At 40.4% G+C, this 21,821-nt stretch overlaps 1 protein-coding gene across 2 annotated transcripts in view; it reads right to left on the bottom strand.

Annotated features, from left to right (window-relative positions):
* Positions 1-11,003, bottom strand: part of LOC136440093 (glutamate receptor ionotropic, kainate 3-like) — a 35,745-nt gene extending 24,742 nt beyond the window's left edge. Inside the window, exons 1-4 of one of the 2 annotated variants that reach the window (XM_066435894.1) lie at positions 10,465-11,003; positions 3,510-3,668; positions 1,114-1,208; positions 370-541 (exon numbers count right to left, since the gene is read on the bottom strand). In XM_066435894.1, coding sequence (XP_066291991.1) covers positions 370-541; positions 1,114-1,208; positions 3,510-3,668; positions 10,465-10,555 — 517 coding nt within the window. In that variant the 5' untranslated portion in view covers positions 10,556-11,003. The remainder of the gene's footprint in view (positions 1-369; positions 542-1,113; positions 1,209-3,509; positions 3,669-10,464) is intronic. The other variant, XM_066435895.1, reaches the window with a different exon arrangement.
* Between the last annotated feature and the right edge of the window lie 10,818 nt (positions 11,004-21,821).

Genomic DNA, 21,821 nt, shown 5'->3' with positions numbered 1-21,821 from the left:
AGATTGATAACGGGCGGGTATTATTATCGTAATGACGTGCATAAATAAAAAGACTCTTTGTACACATCCTAGTGTTTTACTCCACCCATGTTTCGGTGATCATCTGCCGCTTCTCAGGGCACATTGAACTAGAGCATAGATATCGCTGCTTATAGATACGTTCCCAAACGTGCAGCGACATCTATGCTGTAGAGCAATGTGAACCAGTCCAGTCGGAATTTCCCTGAGCTGAGGAAGGTGACAGATAGTATACGAAACGTCGGTTGAATAAAACACTTGGTTGTGTACAAAGACACTGTCTTTTTATTCAGTGATTTACCAACCTGATGAAACTACTCACGTACGAATGACATGTCTGATTTGACTCACCGTAGTCGTCCGATGACGTCAGAATGCTCATCTGCTGCCAGCCGAAGTGGTCTATGACGTCAGCGATGACCCTGCTCTGCACGGTGTCTGTGGCTGACAGACGCACCAGGAAGGGGTAGGTCTGCTGGTTGACCAGCATGGGGTCGGTAGCCACCGGCGCGATCTGTGGTATCTAGCAGCGGAGACGTAAGATCAACGTTAGAGTGTATCAGAACCCTTAACAAGATGGCAAGTCTATGTACAGATTAGTAGATGGTATCGGGTATTGGCAGACAGTAACTTCTTACGGACAGTTGGATGACTGCATACAGCCAAAACTGGCCAGGCGCAGGCAACCACCTCCAGTCACAAGCTACTTTGATAAACCATTCCAGTTCATTTTATATAATTAGTCCCATCTTATCCCCAGCAACCACCTGTTCTCAGCAACTACTGTTCCTTATTTCCCTGAGTGGTTGAGGAAATCCAGATTTGACTGGCCTCTAAAGGTCGTCCAAAATCCCGTCTATCTACTCACCTACGGCACTTAAAGAAATGATCTAGTCCTCTTAACGTACTGATGCCACATTGACCCGAATACCATTTGACAATGATAACAATGATGTTCATTATCGATATACTGTTAAAGCCAGGAAGCAACAAAATAGTGTAAAATGCAGTCCAATGATACCGGCTAAAAGTTTCCAACTACTTTTGCCAGGTCGCATCAGGAGTTTTGCTGGTAAGTGATGAGGTGGGACTCACCTGAACTGCTCCACTGACCAAGCTGACGGCTTTGACAGCAGACGAGCCCACGGGACCAATAATGGCGTGCACTCCACTCCTAGACTGGTGACACGCTTCAAGCAACAAACATGCCAATTTAAATCTCCATTATTGAAATCTTAAGCTATAGATTTGACCTAACGCAACCTTAAGCTATAGATTTGACCGAATACAACCTTAAGCTATAGATTTGGCCTAACGAAATGTTTCACTCTGCTCCACTCCCAACGTTAGTCACATTAGGTTATCACACGGTCTTTCACTTGTATCACACGGGCTTCCATAGAATGATTCGAACGCGCTTCGCATGCACCGGTTGCACCACTGTAGGAAATATCGGACGTTGCAATTGATGTTGCTACAACTTTTTGTTCGAGGACACAAATTTGCAATAGTCTCAGCTTCTAGCGCATTTCGCATTGAACGGTGTGTTTTTGTCGGTTGGTATGACATCCGTGACACTCTCACGACAAGATGATGATGACATGAATAAAATACCCGCGATTGGGCTGGTACTTTGATCGGGTAATACGGAACACACCGGTGCCGTTTTGTATTTTATATGTACATGTATCTCGCGCGTACACGCCAGAGGGACAGCGAACATCAATGGGTCACTTTTAGATATGTCATCCTTTTTTCTCATCGTGTTTTATGAACTAGTTAGTTTTGGTTTTAACAACGCTAAATATACTTACTGATAGCAGACTCTCAATTATTGACTGTTGGAGAGCTTCTCTTGCTTGCAGTCTTATACTTGAGCCATATGATAGAGCTAATATCATCATAGCAAGCAAGAGAAGCCCTCCAACGGTCGCCGCAGCTAGATTCTGCAATACATTCTGTTGGATCGATGAAACCAATAAAGGATATCATGAAAAATAAGGGCGACACTAGCGGGAATAACTAAGCCTAGTGGGATAACGCTGTAATCCTCTTCTTAAAGAGGAGAGATCGAACAACAACAGCACGTAGAAATTATCTATCACCATTCCACGGCGGCGGGGGCAATTGGAGGTTTTGTTCTGTTGGTCCATTATCGTTCTGCGTACAGACGGTCGATATTGTTAGAAAACAAGGATTTATACAGTCTGGAAAAGCTATTAGTGAGACCATTACCGTAGTTGACTCTACTTCACTTCCTCTATTGAATACAAAGGGACAGGGAAATTATTTGTCAGTAGTAAATTTAAAGGAATAACTTTTTTTGTAAAGAATTACCAGGATATAAGAGAAGTGAGTGATCTGCACCAAAATGTATTTGCGACACGTGACATTGATTTATGATCTGCAAGATCCGCTGTCTTATCACGTCTACTGGAAATGACACCATAAAACGTTTGGCATCGAACACATCTGCTAAAGTCAGATAACGTCTGGCTGAAACATTTACAGCCAAAACCCCTGGAGGTATGTGCATTTTTAGGAAGCCATCAAACTTCATTGCTCACGAATGTTGGGAGGAATAGAGAAAATACAAAGAACCAATAAGCATCAAATATTGATAAATGACAACACAGGCGTCGACTGCAGCATTCAGACGGACTATGGCGCTGGAGTAGGCCTAGGGTCATTCTGTGTTGCTTTTATTGGTTCAACATCACAAAATTTAACGGCTCTGTACTATGCTAGGGTCACTATATTTCTACACCAGTGCTCAGCCGGGAAGTCTGTGAGAACGAAAGTTACAATGTAAACGACAACATATGAACATAATCTGTGTATGCTTCTCGACAATCACTCTAATTTTCTGTGATCCTGGGCTCTGAATATCTATTGTACAATTGTATTTGAGACCTATTTGTAAAAAGGTGTATAAAACAATTCGTTGACATCCAGATAATTAGATATCTAAAGTAACAGTTACTTGAATCAAATTGATTGGAGTTGGAAACGGAAAGAACTTTCAGTCGTTGACGAGGGAGATAGCATATATATGCTGTCGTTTCCAAATTTTATTCAGATGCTTGAGTAACTGTTACTTTGCAAAAAACGACAATTGCATTGGAGGACAATCTCGGAGAATGCCAGCTCCCTGGTGGTTTTGATGATATACCGGTAGTCATGATCTAAATGTGTGTATATTTCTTGATATAAACGTTTCTTTTCCATTCCGCAAACAGCCCAACCTGGCCCAGTTTTGGAAATGTCAGCTCTGAATATTGTGATGTTGTATTTTGAGCCATTTGTGAAAAACGACAATTGCCATAACCTTGCAGGACCATCTCTAATGAACGAAATTTGTGTATATTTTGTTACATAAACTTTTATTTTTCGTTCCCACAAACAGCTCGGCCTAGCCCTGGTTTGAAAATGTGAGCTCTGGATATTATAATATCTGGAACCATTTGTGGAAAAAAGACAATTGCCATTACCTTGCAGCACCATCTCGAAGAACGCCAATTCCCTGGTGGTGTTGATAATGCACTCCAGAGTGGCGTTGGGAATGATGTTGTTCAGGTTGACATACTGCACGGCCAGCTCCAAGGCAGTTCGCTCGGCCGTATAAACTTCTGCGTCAGCTATCAGAGCAGCTGGTGAAGAGACGAGGATCATTGCATACCCTATCTACGTCGATGAAGATTAGCCATCCAGGTTATAATATACATAAGATAACAGTTACTCTAGCAGCTGGATACAATTTGCAAACGGTCAGACATTTTAGTATTTCGGATTTATTCGGAGTTTTGTATGAAAACCTCGTAAATCCAGATTTTCTTCCAGTCACTGTCGAAAGACAGCAGATGATATCTGAAACGTTGACCTGACAGTCTCCAAATTTTAACCTGTTGCTTGAGTAACTGTTACCTTGTACACTCTGTCTCTTTGTTGGTAGATATTTCATGCATTGCACACAGAAGTATGGATAACAAGACATGTTTTGAAAGTCAACAAAAGGGTCGTGTTTTCCTTAAATCGTTTAATAAAAACGTGATAAAACTAAACCATCAAATATGGGCGATAGCTAAAGTTGTCATCATATTTCTCAATTCTCGTTATTCGAATATTCTGGGTTTTTTAAAACCTTTATTCATCCATGAAATACAACTCTTCGACCTGAGCCGTTTCTCAAGAGTTCAGGGGAGGAGATCATGGGTCTTGTTAACGCAACATTGGATACTATAGAATCATACAGTAGTTTACAATATTACGGTCAATGTCCAATAATTGTATTCAGTGAATAATGATAGAGAATAGTATCATTGTGTTAAAAGTTTAAAATATTGTAGATGCGTCATGTACTAACATTAAGACATGGCCTATTTACTGCTTGGGCGCCAGCTCTTGGAGAATACTGTTAATGCAAAAATGTTCGCGGTAGCTTTATGTTCGTTGTTTTCGCGGCGACCGTTTTATCACCGCGAACACTCCATTTCCCATTAGCGCGAAATTAAAACCAAGAGAAGAGTATTTGCCGCGTAAACCCACATGATTTAACCTGATTGCATTTATCGATGCAATGTGCGACATAATCTAATCCAGACGCCCCAATCAATGAATACCCTCGGGTAAATTACTTCATATTGGAACATAACAGCATCTTGTTGTCCCGAATAATGTTGAACATCAATCTATACATATCCTATTGAAATGTAGAGACGATTACAGGCATAGTGATGGTACACATACATGTACAAGTACACACACACTATTACTATTAGCGCCACCAGTAACCATATATAAATACAAAATTAGAAGTGAGTGCAAAATAAACTTAAATGATTACAAAATGATGTCGAGATGAAAGTATATATGACAGACAGACATCTATAACTTTACAATTCACAGATTCCTTTTAACGTTTGAGAGTTGCATTATCGATCAATCAATAATGTTTTTATCGCATATCTATGCCCAACATGGCCTAACTGCATTGAGTTAGATAACTAAAGTTGAAATGCAGAAAACTTGTCTCTTCCCTCTTCTAATCTACAGTATACATACATACATACAATCATACTCTAACGAGTTGAAGCGTCTACAAAGTTTCTCCAGTATTCTCGGTTACACATCATTCCTGTCAGGTCTTTTCCACTTAGACCAGTTTCTAAATCTACAGTATATCGTAGACATAACAGTCCATCTATAAATTTCATTAACGAATTTCTTAGAGGTTTGTGACACAGGGGACCTACATCGACATTTTCGTGGGGTAGCCCATCGACGATAGCGCAGCTGTGACCGCCAGGACTATTGAAATGGCCCGCATGGTTGGGCAAAATATTGCGCAGTGGAGATAAAGTTGTTCCGCCAAATACACGGCTTTTTACGATTTCCCTTATTTCATCGCCATGGATTATAGACACATATGACAGAGTCACCTACGACATCAATGCGTTCTATTTATAGCAGTGAATATGGTATGAGTTAATCAATAACAAGTCTGATGCAATAACGGTAAAATGCATCATTAGGTTTATAGAATTACTGTGTTTATTCCATTCGGCAATAGACTGTTTGCTGAAGTCTAGACTAGTATACTTAATACGTAAATGCATACGTAATTTTCACACTTAAAATATTTCAAATCGTCGAAGAGCAACCAAGCCGATCTTCGTAATTCTATCTTGATTCCTCGGGCTAGTCAAAAACTGTTACAGTTACATCCGTGAATGATTTCATCAGGTTGACGAATGAAGACTGAATAACAAAGTTCTTTTATTCACAACCAAGTATTTACACAATTTTGCTCTTGTAGATACTTGGTTGTAAATAAAAGAACGTTGCTATTCTGTTACAGTTACAGCTTGATGCGGTGCGGGTATAGGCGGTCGAACCTAATCGCTTCAGGCTTAAAGCTGGTCAGTACAGTAATCAAATATGGTTCATTCTCCACCACCCAAAGCTGACACTTGGGGCGCAGTGATGAGAAGTCCGGTAGATCCAGAAATGATTGGTCAACTGTGATAAATGTGTCATGTCAATTAAGCGCTGATGTAATGCCCTGACGAGATCTCGAAAGAAAGTCATGATTTTGGAGATGGAGGCATGTGGCGACTCCGAGCTGACCTGTTTAAAAGACAAACTACCCGCTGGAAGACAATATTCACTCAGTGGTAGTTAATACCCAGTATTAGTGATGGCATATTTGCGCACAGTAATGGCTTCTATCGATCAGACAGAACCCCTCGCTCAACTGAAGCCTTACGTAACGATAAAAGGTAAGTAGAAGTGTCAAGAGGGGTAAACGCATATTTTGATACTACTAGATTAAGTGTAGGCGCTAGGCATTTCTGAATCTGTAGGTCGGGAATTGTAATGCTAATGGTATACTATTAAGATTGTTAGAGTGGAAGTGTCAAGAGGACTAAACTCATATTTTGATACTACTAGATTAAGTGTAGGCGCTAGGCATTTCTGAATCTGTAGGTCGGGAATTGTAATGCTAATGGTATACTATTAAGATTGTTAGAGTGGAAGTGTCAAGAGGACTAAACGCATATTTTGATACTACTATATTAAGTGTAGGCGCTAGACATTTCTGAATCTGTAGGTCGAGTATTGTAATGCTAATGGTATACGTGTGCAACTTTAAAATAAAAATAAGAATTATCTTGCCATAATTTTCACCGGGTTTAGTTTTGAAAAGACCCTGAATCATTCAGATCTACTCAGAGCTCACACGATGATATGTTTTTCATATTCAGTAAGCGTAAGATTGCTGCTGGCCCAATATTTGACAACAGTCATAAACAAGTTTGTTCCATTGATGTTATTATCTAATCCCCACGACGTACTTTGCAATTAAGATAAAGCGGCTCCATGTTTACCAGGACGATGAGTCACAAGTTTCATTCATTATTGACATAAACAATATAGAGAACTGCCTGATACAAAACCCCTCAAAGAGTTGACCCACGGGGCCCAGGGACTTGCGCAAGAGGAGAAGTGAGTCATTTCAAGGAGACTGTGAAGTTTTGGAAAATAAACTAACGAAATATCTCATGTAGGGCAGATGGCGTGGGCGGTGCGAAGTTCTGCGGTTCATTGACATATTCAGGACCGTGAAAACATATTTTTCTCAACTTAGTCTTCAAAAAAGTTCAAAAATAATCTCAAGGAAGCCAGGGGTAGCCAGGGGTATACTGAAGTCGAAGATCAAAATTGAGTTCTTTTATGTTCAACTCAAGGTGCTCAACTTTAGATCATCATAATCTTAAGCTAGTTCTTTTAACGCCATAATTGTGCTTATTTAAATGAGTTTAAGGCAAATTCGTTGACGGTACACTATAGCTTTAGAATGTCATAGAAATGTTGCAAAAATAATTCTTCGTGCATCGGCGTCATAAAGAGGAGACCCAGAGAGAACACCCACGCACTCCTGACGATTATAATCCTTAACGGAGCAAAATACTCCTGGAAAATACTGCTGAAAAGTCAACCTTTGTACTTTTGCATCTGACTAAATCCTGTTTTCTTTGAAGAATTTCATGCTTTAAATGGTATATGCTCCCTGCACAGGGATTAGGACAGATCGTGGATGGAGGCTCGCTGTATGAGGCAGGGAAATCCCCGTATAATTAACAGCTCAGCAAAGGTACATGTACCTATTGGTAGATCTCCAGGGTATTATCCACGGGGTTGCTGCGTTCATCAGGATTTTCTTTGACATTTTATTTATTTTCTCATACAGCGGACCTAGCAGGGTTCGAGGCATCGCTTTTAACGTAGCGCTACCCAACGTCGCACAGTTTGTTCAAAACGCCATTTTCCTTGAAAACTCAAGGACAGAGTCAAATGTTTAGCCCATGGTAAGAAATATTAGCTCTTCGTGCATGGTCTGTAACTTTTAACTCCGCCTGCTTAACGCCGTGCAAGAATGCATTAAAATGTTTATTCTGAAGTCTGTGGTGAAGAATTGTGACAAGGTGACCTATTGTCGTTCACTTCTCCATATAGTGCGTTCCACTGCAAAGACATAGACTCCGTAAGTTTTTCCTATAAGTTTCCAAAGTAGCTAAAGTCTGCAAATCAAGCACGGTAAAATAACTGGGGGAAAGTCTACTAGCGTTCGTGCAATGTAGCAAATTACGCAGCTTCAAAATACATATAAATTACATCATGCGTGATATCCACTGGACATTTGTTGTTACGAGTTTTAGATGCTCATTCTCCTCTATCCCTGGACACAAAATTATGTTGAGACAAACACCACTAGGGATGATTCATTCCTCATGAGAACGTATCATTTGAAAACACGCAAAGTGGACGACATTGGGCAGTGCAAGACATATAGTAGTACAATGCTACAACGATCAACCGGACATGAAGCACTCGAACATGCAGAAATCGGTGACCCACATGGAGAAAAAAATCAATATTTTGCCTTTTATGTTGGACCGAATCCAATGTTTTCAAAAATGGATTAGCCATTATTGCAATTGGCAGAGATATCAATCTCGCTTGGTAATTATCATGACATCTGGAATTGCCAATAGATATCATTGTTTGTCTTGCCGGTATTAAGGCCAGTCTGACTTATCAGGTTAATGGCACTATCGATGGAAAATACCCATTGATCTAACAACCAGTGTCAAAACGAATATCCCTCTCGAACATATGCTGACTACATCATTCATATCCGTAGTTCAAAAGCCCAAGCAAGCATGCAGTGTAATCACTCAAGTACTGTTACTGCCAGCCTATACAGACTAGGACACATACTGCACAGACAAAATAACAAAAACAAAAAGTACATAAAAATAATTCAAACAGTCGAAACATACATCTCAATACTTCAAGTACAGCTCGATGAACACAAAACACAGAAGCGCATTGATATCAACATGACATTTGTCAATAATACATAGGCCGTGATATAGTTGACTTCAACAAATGGATATACACAGATAAATCAATCTAGGTCAAGACAATGACGCGCTCTCTTCAGTAGTTCACTTACACCAGTTTGGAAATTCATGGCATTCAGTAGGAACATTTTAACAGTCATTTCATGCCATCTCTACTAAGTACCGACAAGATGCACCTCTAAGTGGTCCACGATTAGTTGGGTCGGATATAACGGTCATAGCAGTACTTAATAGTCCATTAAGGCTAGCGGGAATCGTACTTATGGCCATGAGAGGAATCTGTAATCCTCGAACATGCATTTTACAACGCGCTTCCAGGCAGCGTCATCTGTAAACACACCAAGTTTTTAGTTTATAGTGTGCAGATCTCTCTGGTCAGAAGACTTTCAAGTCGTTTTAGGGTAGGGATTTCCAGTATTGATTGCGACGATCATTACTAGAGATATGGTCCTCCGTTTCTTGCGGCATTAGATGGTATCATGCTCTAACACGAGAGCCTACCGTAATTTTGCTGAAGGCAGAAATCGACGTGTCAAGGACATTGATTAGACAAAGCTTAAAGATATAAAGCAATAGAAAATATGCAGCAAGGTCCAAACATGATTCACATCTTGCTTGATAACAAGCCATGTTTAATCTGACATTGGAAAAAGCAAAGACGATGGCAGAACCTGACAAACCCTGAAAACCTAAATAAATCACTTTTTGAGGCGACGTAGATGCAGAATGCTAAGTCCGAAAGAGCTGAAAGACTATCACGTCAGGACCGTTCGCTCATAACTGACACTGGCGCCTAAGACTGCCGCGGGAGTTCGATGAAGCAAACGAACCCTTCTTGACTGAGCAGCGATCATCAGGGCAACTAACGGTTCTTCTGTTTCATGTCAATAAGCTACCAAAGGGAGCCTCATCCATTAGGGTGTGCGCCCGATTTGTTTTAATTCCGAACATGACTAGCGTTGTGGGTACATATTGGTCACAGCCTGATGGATGGTTAATTGATGCGGTCAGCTGCTGTGGTGTTTGCTAGGTTCGTGGCGTGTATATCGCTCTTCAGGAATGCTAATAAAACTGTGGCCTGTGGCTCCAACGCCTCATGGGCTACGAGTAATGCGTGCGACCAACCTCAGTGATAACTTTCATCACGTCACTAGGTGCAGTACATCTCCGACATATGGAATTGACAATTCTTCCGATCCATACAAACCAAACCTGAAATCTAGACTGCAATAGTTTTGGGAGAATGGCTACAATTGGAACTATCGGGAAAGTGTATTGGCTTATGATAGCAGACATTCTCCGTCAATCATCAGAATCATCAGACAGTTATTTTCTGTTGTCTTGCGAAGGATTCCATTGATATATTGCTTTGGAAGAATCATTTTCCAAAAATGTATACATTACCGTCAGTCGGGGAATTCGAAAATAATTTTCGAGAAGCAAGCAATCATTTACCTGACTATGATATATAACCAACAAACAAGCTATGATAGAGAGAACCATTTTACAAAAAACTCACCTATTTTCACACTCCGTGGTTCCTGAGCAAGCAGTGGGCACAGTAGCGAGCAGGTGCCCAGGAGCCAAACGGGAATCCACCTCAGTAACATCGTGATGTTCACAGGTATTCCATCCCCATAACTGTTACAATCATAGCCGTACGAAAATCGTCAACCACTGTTGCATTTCCGTAAGATCAGTCCCTATTATAGATATATCTCTTTTCAGACCGCGAGCGTCGAGCCAAGCTCAATGACGTGGTTTGCGACTGCCGGTGGGCCCTTGGCTATGTAGATATTCCGGACGCATTACCACTCATTTGGTCAGCCTCAACCTTATCTGCGTTCTAGCCCGTCGGAGTAGTTTTACGGTTACTGCAGAATCTAAATCTTATAAGGTGCCTCAAGTCGTTTTCCAAGCGGTAGAATAGGTTCCAATATTTCCCGGGTCGAACTGGCGAGGTAGCAGCCAGAAAGACGAGCGACAATAAGGGCGCGCTGCAGAATCCAGTTAGCCGGCGTCTCGCGTCACGTGTGTAAAACTCAGGCAAACTACGCAGTCCGTGCATACCACAGCCGAATATCAATGCACTGCAGCTTTTATGCATGCTATAGTATTAATGTTATATGTTACACGTGGAGGCTAGATTATGTACAAATTATAGAATCTACCAGAAAGACCATAGTGGTCATTTTGCATCTGTTCTTTTACGTTAATTGTCTCACTGGCGTTTTCACTCTTGCCTAATATTATACGCATTTATCCCTTTATGTTTTAAAAAATAGTGCGATTATTGGAGATTTTAAGGATTTTTTATTTATTTTTGCAATATCAAGGTGTGCCTTCGTGCAGTCGGATATTCCATTTCATCTGTAGAGCTGGCAACTTTAAGATTTTACACCAATATTTAATGTCTCCAGTTCTCCCTCACAAACTATGCCTGGGGGAAAACAACAGACGATTTCCAGAGAGAGTGTTCAGAGATGGCCTCCTGACTTGAGCTGTCATAAATAAAGGTACAGAAAGACCTTCCATCAATGGCGAATGTGGGAAATTGCCGACCTTGCTTCATTATCCGCAATGGCGGGTCGTACAATATGTCTTAAGTCACAAATAGGTTTTCTGTCAATGCTTGAATGAATACCATGCATAGCGGCCGACCAGAGTACATTGCTAGAAGATTTGCATGGAACCATGTCTGAAGAACTGGTATCAACTTTAAGTGTTCCCTTTGGACATCTTATTCTAGATAAGATTATCAAAATGACCTGCAATGCACCAGTATACGAATGACTAGCCTTCTATACCTTCTTTACATTTTATCTACGGAGATAGACGCTCATGAATCTTTCTTTGTCTTGATAGAGACTTAGGTGACCACGCATGATAGATCTTCCTCATCACTAATGGGCAACAACGGCGGCAGTAGGCTGCCATCAATCGAGCTCTTTGCATCTAATACCCGTGAGAAAGAGTGCGTATGGCGAAGACGATGTACTTACACGTTAAAGCACCGCAAACGTCTCACGGTTACGCACGGCTAACAAATAACAACAGGAAATGGTCCGGGCACCCCTGAAGGAGCGAAGCACGTTGGTATTTACTTGCTATGACGTCAACGTCTTTTTGGAAAAGCACTTTCTCCTTCATGCCTTTCGCTGATGATTCGCTACCTCCTTAGGGTTCAATTATCTGATGGAACACGGTACTGATGTAGGCATTGTGCTGCATAGTACCATTAGATTTGCACAGCACACAACAAATGGAGAACGAATGAATGAATGAATGAATGAAGACCATGATTATACATATGCCCACTAGTCAGGTCACAACATCAGAATAGTTAACAGAAACATGCATACATTGTCAAGCTAGCACAATCTAGTCTAATAAGTCGATTCGGCTTCTTTTCGCTTCTTCGTGGTAGTGGAAATGTAAGAACTGATATGTTTTATGATCAAATATTTGTCTAAGGTCATTAGAAATATGAATTTGTCTGTATTACTTAAAAGTAACAAGTAGGCAAACATATAAGTAGGGAGTGTATCAGGCAATAAAGTTTCTCTTTGTTGTATAATCTATATTCTAATGGTGTTCACCTTCTATTCTATCTAGATTGCAGTATCGACGTATCAGTTGTTCCAGGCGAAATGTCTTCCGGTTTCAATACCAACCTGTCGGCCCAGTGTCACATTGTTGCGTGTTTCAATTGCAACAGCGCGATAAGGTTTCTGGTCGAATTCTTTGGCTGAGGACCGGGAAACAGAAAGTACAGTTTTATTGGTGCAATTCAAAGGCCGCAGCTCGCGGCTGAACTTTCGAACCTCCGGGACACCTACTAGCATTACGGGTACCTCACATATTTGGGTCACAAGCCAAGAAGGCAGTACCGTATTCCAGAACTACCACTGGAGCCATTTCGTTTTACAACATTGGCCCACAGGCCAGGAGCCGTAGCCAGCATATACGTTTACTAAGATTGCATCTGACGGAAAAGGTATAACATTTTCATAAGTCAACAGGTAGTTCATTTCAGCCACCGCATTTCCCTCAATTTCATCCCCCCCCCCCGCTTTAAAGGTACCAGCTAAATATTTACGCCTCACTGATGAAAGATAGCGGATGCTGTCTGGAACTTCTGACTGTTTTGAAAGTTTATCCACTTGCTTGAGTAACTGACTTTTGGCGTGTATCACACCCCATGGTTGTTTCAAATTTTGTTAGCCTTCGGATCGACAAAAATGTTCCGCCCCAGGTTCTGTCATACAGTCTTCGCGACACATTTCTCATTACAACAGCTCAGGAGAGTAAGCCAAGCATACATACAGCATACAGATCATTAAGTACTGCGTCGATCTACACACGGTCCCTGTCAGATTCAGTTTGAGACTTGACTTGAGATGAGACGCAAAAGGAAACTAAAAGAATTACAGGGATTACGGGATTTCACGTTACATCAAACACAATGTTTTATTGATAAGCTCGGCGGTTATTTTGGGAGACTGTATTGGAAACATCTCACCGTACATCGCATCAGAAAACATAGGAACTGAATAACTGCTACAAGCAGCAGCCATACCGTGTTTTATACTCGTTTTTACTTGTTTTCTCGTACTTGTATGAAAGGAATGTCGAATGTCAACCGTGTACATGTATGAAGACATATCTGATAACATGCAAGTAAAAACATTCATTGCAACGAGTCCAAGTACATGCATAAGAATTGAAGAGGAGACAGATTGTCCACAATGAACAATGTCGTTGACGAAGTCCACTACAATAATGATGAAGGTATTTAAAACTGAGAGAGGGATTCTCCCTTAACATCTAGTCAGGGTGCCATTAGACCTTCTCGAGAAGTATATTCTATTCAAGAGTAAATCGACCAAACCCATCTCCATCTAAGGTAAGCGGATTTTAGATGACGTTCGGGGGTTAGCTGCCCGTGTGACACATCTTTGGCGGGATGTCTTTATTGCATCTTGGATTTGGGCTATTGATTTTGAAGAGGCAGCAGGCGATTACAGAAGTCAACAGTCCGATACCTTGATTCAATGTGTCCATATCAGAGGCATGAATATTTCATCAGCAGATTGACGAGCTTTGCTCCTGGCAGAAAAAGATCAATGATGTGATGTTTTTTAGTTACGACATCTGACAAGGGAATAAAAGTTTCATGATTCACTAGGAATCCAGATGTACTGTGTGGGATGTGTTCTGTGAAACATATTTAGTATTGAACACAAGTCTTTCTGTTTATCAGGCAGTATATATTATGGTGGTCTTAGGATAAGTTGCAAATATCTCTGCCTGGCGGACCACCTCATCCCTTTGGGCAAGGAAATTTTAATGAAATGGCTCTGTAAATTTTGTATGTATCGGTGTATATGTATTTTAGACTTTTTGTACTGATTGTATTGTGCTATCCAGGGCCCCACTGCAAAGCAGTGTAGTGCACTGAGTTGGGCCACCCTGGCTAAATAAAACAGAAACAACAACAAAAGGTAAAAATGGAAGATGATAAGTTTTAAATTTAAGATGAATGAAAGAGCAAGGTATACAACGAGTACAGACACAAAGACTGCTAAGGGCTGACGTATGACTGCGTAAAGACTGACTTATGAAATATCATCGTCCCTTATGATCTCAGCAATCAAAACTAGCTAGACAGCGTTGACAATATGAACGGATCGCGCTAACTCAAGTTGCTATGCAGTAAACTGTAATAGTAGTCCACTGTGTTCTGCTGCTGCAGTGGTCTGGACACCCTGCCTGCAGCTGCAAACAGTCTTTCTGTGAAATGAAATACGATGTCAGAATTGAACACATTCCTTGGGGATTACCTCCTGTACCATAGCTATGGGTTCCCGGGTAAATTCTTTGGGACCATTTGACTTTCACTTCACGCCTTTATTTCAACGGCCATCCACTCAATTGCCCATTTGGGGGGCCGTACAACCAGCGTTGATTGCCTGTTGGCATTCACTGGAATTGAAGTGCTTCGGCAAAACACTGTGAATTTGTAAGCGCTTGAAACTATGAAAAAATCCAATTCATTGGAGATTCTGATTCATGCTCGTGTATTTTAAAAAGAATTAAAGAATTGGAAGGAAATTGATAAGAATTACGAATGTTACTGCACTCGACTCAGGAGAAATTCCATGGAATAAATATCGATCGCACCGTTCTGATGAATGTCAAATGTTCCATATCCGTACCCCGACCCTAGCTGTTAACCTGACCCAATTCGTGTAAGATCAACGACAATGGGGCGTGGATGACTTGTTACCGCAAGTTCCCGGCTTTTTAACTGCAACCTAGGTTGTAAAAAAGCAATCGGAATGGCCATAATAGTGTGGTATCGCAATTCAATGCCATGCTAAATAGTTAAGTAAGATATAGGTGCTTGCCTCTTTTAACCAAGAAAAGCCCCACCGGAAATATGGTAAGTGAAAAACGGAAAGATTATGAATAGCCTTTCATGTTTTCAAGAGACATATAGGAATAGTGTGTTACAAAGGTGTTGCAGCAATAAACTATCATTTCGCAACTTTTTCGGGATCCAATGGCCAGTTGCATCGATACGTTGTAGATAGCTTTAAGTAGCCCTATCTGTAAAGCAACTGGTCAGATAGAGTTTGAAGCGACTTCCAGCCCAGTATCCCCCTCGATCAGTCATATTAGACCCTTTCCAGCAAGTTCGAGCCACGGCAGATTAGAACAGCCTAGTGCAATTCCGGGAAGAAAAAATCAATATGCACCGAATCTCCTACATTTTGACCAGGTTATCGGAAGAAGTCGGTCCTTCTGTGAAATTGCCTTGGCGTGTGGTTCTGCTGTGTGCACGACAGGGGTTGATATATTCATGCAAATCTTCTTCGTTCTGCTCTGGGCCAATCCATTGGATTTGAAGTCTTGCACTGTCAGTTCCAATTCGTGTGATTACACTGCTGATGTCCGAAAAGGTTTGATATTACCAGTTACTATATAACCTTTGGATGACATGCTTGTCAAATGTTGGTACCTCACGTTCCGACAGCGTAACTCGTTCTCTCTCGTTAAAAAAAAGGAACCTTCTAGGTTACGGGCTGCAACTAGATCTTCCCTTGCTGAGTCTTTAAATTTTCAACAGAAAAGATCGTTTTTAATTTCATGCTTGTCAAAACTTGGCACGTCAGTTCCAACAACGCAACTCATTCTCTCTCGTTGCAAAAGAAAAAGAAATTCGTAGGTTACGAACCTCAGCTAGATCTTCCTTTTCTGAGTCTTCAAATTCGGAAAAAAAGATCGTTTTCAAGTTCAAGTATCCTATGTTTTTAGAATACATTGCCTGTACACTTATACTGCACATACACTTTGATTCACACGGAGAAACCAAGTAGCGTGTGTATATAACCTTGCGTTTTCATTTACATCTCTTTAGTGAGGATGACATGGAAATCACACTACGTACTAGTATTTGTTTCGAGACTACGAATGTAAATATGTCAGAGTCAGGACAGAACGAACATTCAAAACGACGTTTTACTATCAATACTACTTAGCTAATTGTTTCAATTCAATTCTTTTTCTTGCAGGATTTGTGATGATTCAAATCCATGCTTTTGCGTCTGTAGCTAGAAGATAAAAGTTTGTGATTCATCTTTTATCTGATGATTCCTAACCTACGCACGTATATTCATTACATCAGGTAATTTTTCTTCCCGTGTGATATAGGTAGCTGTTGAGATAATCTAATCCCCGAATTATTGAATATACGCTTTTGATCCACTTTTATTTTTGCGACTTCCGGTAGATAAAACCAGTGATAGATGTATTCATTGATAGCACATAATTTTATTTGGATGTTTTCTTTTTTGTTTTCCTAATTAGTGATATCAACATATTAGCAATTCGTATATTTTAATGACTAGCACTCGTTTTTTGTTATGATGTTTTTCGACAATCAGTCTTGTTATTTGTCATCCACATCATTTATTTTCACTATTAACAGACATGTAAATAAGACCTGTGGTACAGTCAAAGCGCCCTCGTAGTCGAGATTTCAAACACACCTTCTAACTTTTGCTACTCCTATGATGCGTGCATGATTTGAGATATGTATGCATGGCTGTCGCGTTAGAGATACAGATAATGCATTCAATCCCGCCATGCCTGTATAGCATCATCTAGCATTTGGTACCCTGTGTAACACCCCAAGCAAACAAGTATCCTTGAAATGCCAAAGGATTACATGTTTATGGTGAAGAATATTCAAACTTGCGGCGATCAGTCATAATAATACTAAAACTGTGCGCTCAGGGGTGCAGACATATGTACAGGCGTGTGCACCATAACGCGGCCCGCAAGGAAAAGAAGCCATTTCAAAACAAGGGAGTCACACAGCTAATCTGGTGACAGATGGCCCTGAGCATGGCACTGGGAAGGATCATCACGCCTGATCACAAGTTAAGTGAGAAAGCATCATGCTCTAAATAGCCACGGGAATCAAGTATCGGTAGGCTGTTTAGAGAGTATGACTCTTGTATCAGATAGGCTACTGGGAGGTTTGAATCCGGAGATACGTCAGGGATCTTAATATCTCATAATCTAGGCAACTGAAAGACAAACTTTTCTCATGCATAGGTGTTTAGAGCATGAGAAAAGTTTGTTTTTCAGTTGTCAAGATTCTGAGATATTCAGATTCCTGATATTCCTTTTCTATAGCTGTATTGCCATATATGCAAATCAATCACTCATGCACGGTTGTGGACGGATGTAGATTATGAATAATGCAAAAGTTGTCGCCAAAAAAGTTTTCGTTAAGTTGACAAGACTCTGAGATATAACTTTCCTTCCATATTGCTGTACTTGTAACCATCCATGCATCATTGTGTACTGATGAAGATGATTAATGTTGTAAGAGTTGTGGCGACAAAATGTTTCGTTTTTAGTTATCAAATTCTGTGACATAATTCACTTTCATCTAGCTATACTTGCAATCATCCATGTATCATTGTGTACTGATGTAGATAATTAAAGATACCAAAGTTGACACCACACGATTGCATCGATTAATATATGTCTACAGCAGGTTTCAAATGCAAATGTGTCACTTTAATTCAAGAGTAGTGTTGCCCTTGGCCGTGATGGTTTCTTTGCTCTAGACGTACCCTAAACGTGTCTAGATCGCACAAGCTGATTCCAACAAGGAACTGCAAGATCGACAAAAGTATCATTATCACGCGACGTATCAAGATATCTGGGTTTGATGATATTGTAGCAACCTTAAGGGATGATCAACCTTAAAAGGTGTCAGAGGAGATCATTATTAGAAGCCCTGAACCTTTTTGCACACCTTTCAACCGCAACAATCCCAAGAACAATATACAATCGACATAGACTTATCAACACTGGCTGTGTTCTATGTTCGTTGAACGGTAGAACACTTCACGCGAGCATCATTTAGATGTACGCAGTAAATCAAAAACGTCAGGGACGAATCACTGTGGGGGCGTAACAGCTTCTGGCATTCAATTAATGCGCACACTGCATTCCACGATAGCCCAGGCCTCTGGGAGGCAGCGTTCCTCCTTACAATTAGTCTGCCAATTTCTGAGCAGATCGGCAAAATAAGGCTTTAATACCCGAACGGTAGGTTGTCCTGCACTGCTAAAGTAACAGTGCCAAACTGGGGCCCGGGCAGCCTGATTTTGTGAACAAAACAAAAATAAACGTTTATATCAAGAAATAAACAGAAATGATGCTCATGACTAATTTTTCTTAACGTTTTGTATGGTTTGTAGTCTTTTATATTATACTTTTCGTTCTCGCAAATTGCCCGGCAAGGCACCGGTTTGGAAATGTAACCCTCGCATAACCATGTATGGAAAGGATCCAGCTATTACCCAGCCATTGCCTGAATCTCTGTTCCACTTTGTTAGACGCCAAACCTTAAACTTTATATGCTGCGGATAATCTAAAAGGCATCTTGAGAATTACTACATCATAACGTGCAATATTGACCTGAAATATTATCCATGCACCTTGGCTCCGAGGCTATTTCGCATTGGTTGGTAGCATGCCAAGGGCCAGGTTGAACAGCAGATCTGTCAAACGGGTGAGTTTTCATTATTGACCACTTTCATCCAGCGCATGCCAGATAAAAGACCCTGCAAATGGTAAATATGCGCGTAAGGAATTCTTTGCCAGTTCCTCGGTATGAGGTTATAACCTCACGCATCCATTGCATTTTAAACATGACAAGCCAATTAGAAATTCTGATGCTTTCATTCTTTATTGATGTTCATTGCTCAGTGATGGCGCTCCTGGCTACCACTTTGACCCTAGGCCTGTAGAAAGTTTGTCGGCTTCGGTAGGATAGGACGAGACAATGGTACTGTACAAATCTAGTGGTATGTGCTCCTCAGAAACTATTGCTTTCGGAGATGTCTCTACCGGAAAATAGATCAGTTCGCTGATAAAGGAATCGATCAGGAACACGGTTGATTTTCTGATCATCATCACTAAGGTGAAGTTCAAAGTAGAATGAGCAGTATGATTTATACTACTTTCAAATACAATTAACGTGTGTCGTTGTCGATCATCCATTTCTATTAAAATAATCCAATAGTTTTATGTCCAGCAATATTTAGATTGTTCTTTGCGGACTAAATATACATATATATATATACAAAATGATGAATAAAGCCTTGGTAAAGTGGCAGCCTTAACACTGCCAAAATTTTGAGGTGACAGGACAGTACGTTCTTATTGACAGGTTGACATAGAAGCCACACAAAAGTGGAGATGCAGTTGAACTCTTGTACAACGGCAACGTGTACGTGTATCGATAATCTCTAGCCATATTCCACTCACGACTTTATCGGACCCCGTTTGGCACTAGAATGGCGGTTCTTCTCTGCAAAATTCAAAAGGGACCCAAGTTATCTTCTCTAATGTGACTAGGGTTTGGCATCAATATTCAACATTGCTATAAAGAAATTACCATCTGTTTTGCCAATGTCTATGAAACATCAGTCTTTCCCTTCAGCTATTGAAGAGTGCGGTAATGCATATCAAGTAGGGTCCTGTTGTCGAACAAAGGCAAACTTACATACGTCAAGGTCCGCGGTCTGCCTTGCAGTCAATAGTTAGGAAGGTCGAGATCAATGCGGTCATTTTTCACTTGACTTGATGTAATTGAAGTCCATTTGTTTGTTCGGGCACCATGACAGCCTTGCCAAAGAGTAACATTGAATCCCACAGTATCTATGCATTCAGTCACCTATACATGGATATATATCCATTGTCTACTAACGAATATCGTATTTGCAATTCCAAAAGAAGATGATCAGCATTGGACTTTGAAGATAACGTATCACCGTAGCATTCCATGCTGAAAGGAATGGAAAGTAGTCAACATGAATCAATTCATCATTGTTGCTTACGATTAGATTGGCGATAAACCATCTCTCAGCTCCAGTGTTTCCTTAGGAATCCTTCTGACAAGTCGTGAAATCGCACCCGAGCGTATCCTATTATTATCTAAACACGCCCCGTTGCAGTACCAATCATCTCAAAGGCAACCTTGGCATTGCACTCGCAACTGGAACTGAAAGAAACAAAAAGATTGATGGCACATGAAGGGGCACGGTTATGGACTTTTCTTTGATAAGTTCCTCATTTGGTTATACAGGTCATTTTGCAATAGATTGTCACACATCTTTATATGTTGGAGAGTTTTTATTCGTACTACAGCTGTAGAATGGCCCTATTATTCAGCATTTACTCATTGGTAATGACGAGATCTGCAAGTACCTTTACATATGGTAAATTGAACACGTACGGTTTACGATTGCTTTCGAAATCTCGGACCGGTTATTGCACCAATATACAGAACGAGTCCTAGAACACTCCATATGGTACGAGCATTGTGGACCATTGAGCTTGTCTGTCAGCCAACTTAGTCCATTATTTCTGATCCTCCACCATGAACACCATACGGAGGCAATGCAAGGACCGTTCCATTGTTTACAGAATTCAGCAGAGTAGATGACTGGATGATTCTGTATTGTTCATTAGGTTCAACCTATTATTGGAATAGCCAGTTTCAGTTTAGTTATTAAGCAGCCATTCAGCAAAAACAGTCCCAATGGGAAGTTGAATGAACTTCAGTAGTCAAGCATCAGCAGAGCAGGTATGGCCGCATGTTAAGGATATTCTCAATTATCACGGCCTTGGATATATATGGATCAATCCTTAATGTTATAAATTAGACTATATTGAACACCAGCTCAACTGCAGACTACAGGATGCACACACAAGAGTGGTTTAGTTGTGTCAGCAATAATTCAAAAGTCCCTTCTTGACAAATCCAAAAATCATTATGTACAAGAAAAATATCTTCATGATACGCGTTTAAATCCGTAAAGCGATAACACAGTTGTTAAGAGTTAGTAGCCATATATTGAATATAGAAACATGTAGATACTTTAATGTAGCTCCTGACCAAAGGTTTTGCCCATTCTGCCAAAATAGAATTGAAGATGAGTTTCACTTTATTATGGAATACTCTAAATATGATGCCCTACGCGATAAGTTATTCACCTTTATCAATTCAAGTACTTCAGATTTTAACACAATCAATGCTACAGATAGATTTAACTATATCTTTAGATGCAACAGCTCACACAGTGTTAAAATAGGCAAATATATAAAAGATTGTTTTGTTATTAGAAGAAATAATGATACTCATAATTAGCCCAACCTGACTCCTGTAAAACCTAAGATAGTCATTTTGTTGTAGTGAATAGTTTTATTCCATACTTATGTCTTGTTCTCTGTTAACTGTTCTTGCCATACTTTGTACCTGTTACAATAAAGTTCTTCTGTTTT

The sequence above is a fragment of the Branchiostoma lanceolatum genome, chromosome 8, assembly GCF_035083965.1.
Source record: "Branchiostoma lanceolatum isolate klBraLanc5 chromosome 8, klBraLanc5.hap2, whole genome shotgun sequence".
NCBI lineage: Eukaryota > Metazoa > Chordata > Leptocardii > Amphioxiformes > Branchiostomatidae > Branchiostoma > Branchiostoma lanceolatum.
Note: the sequence above shows the minus strand (reverse complement) of the source record. Positions and strands in the feature narration are given on the sequence as shown.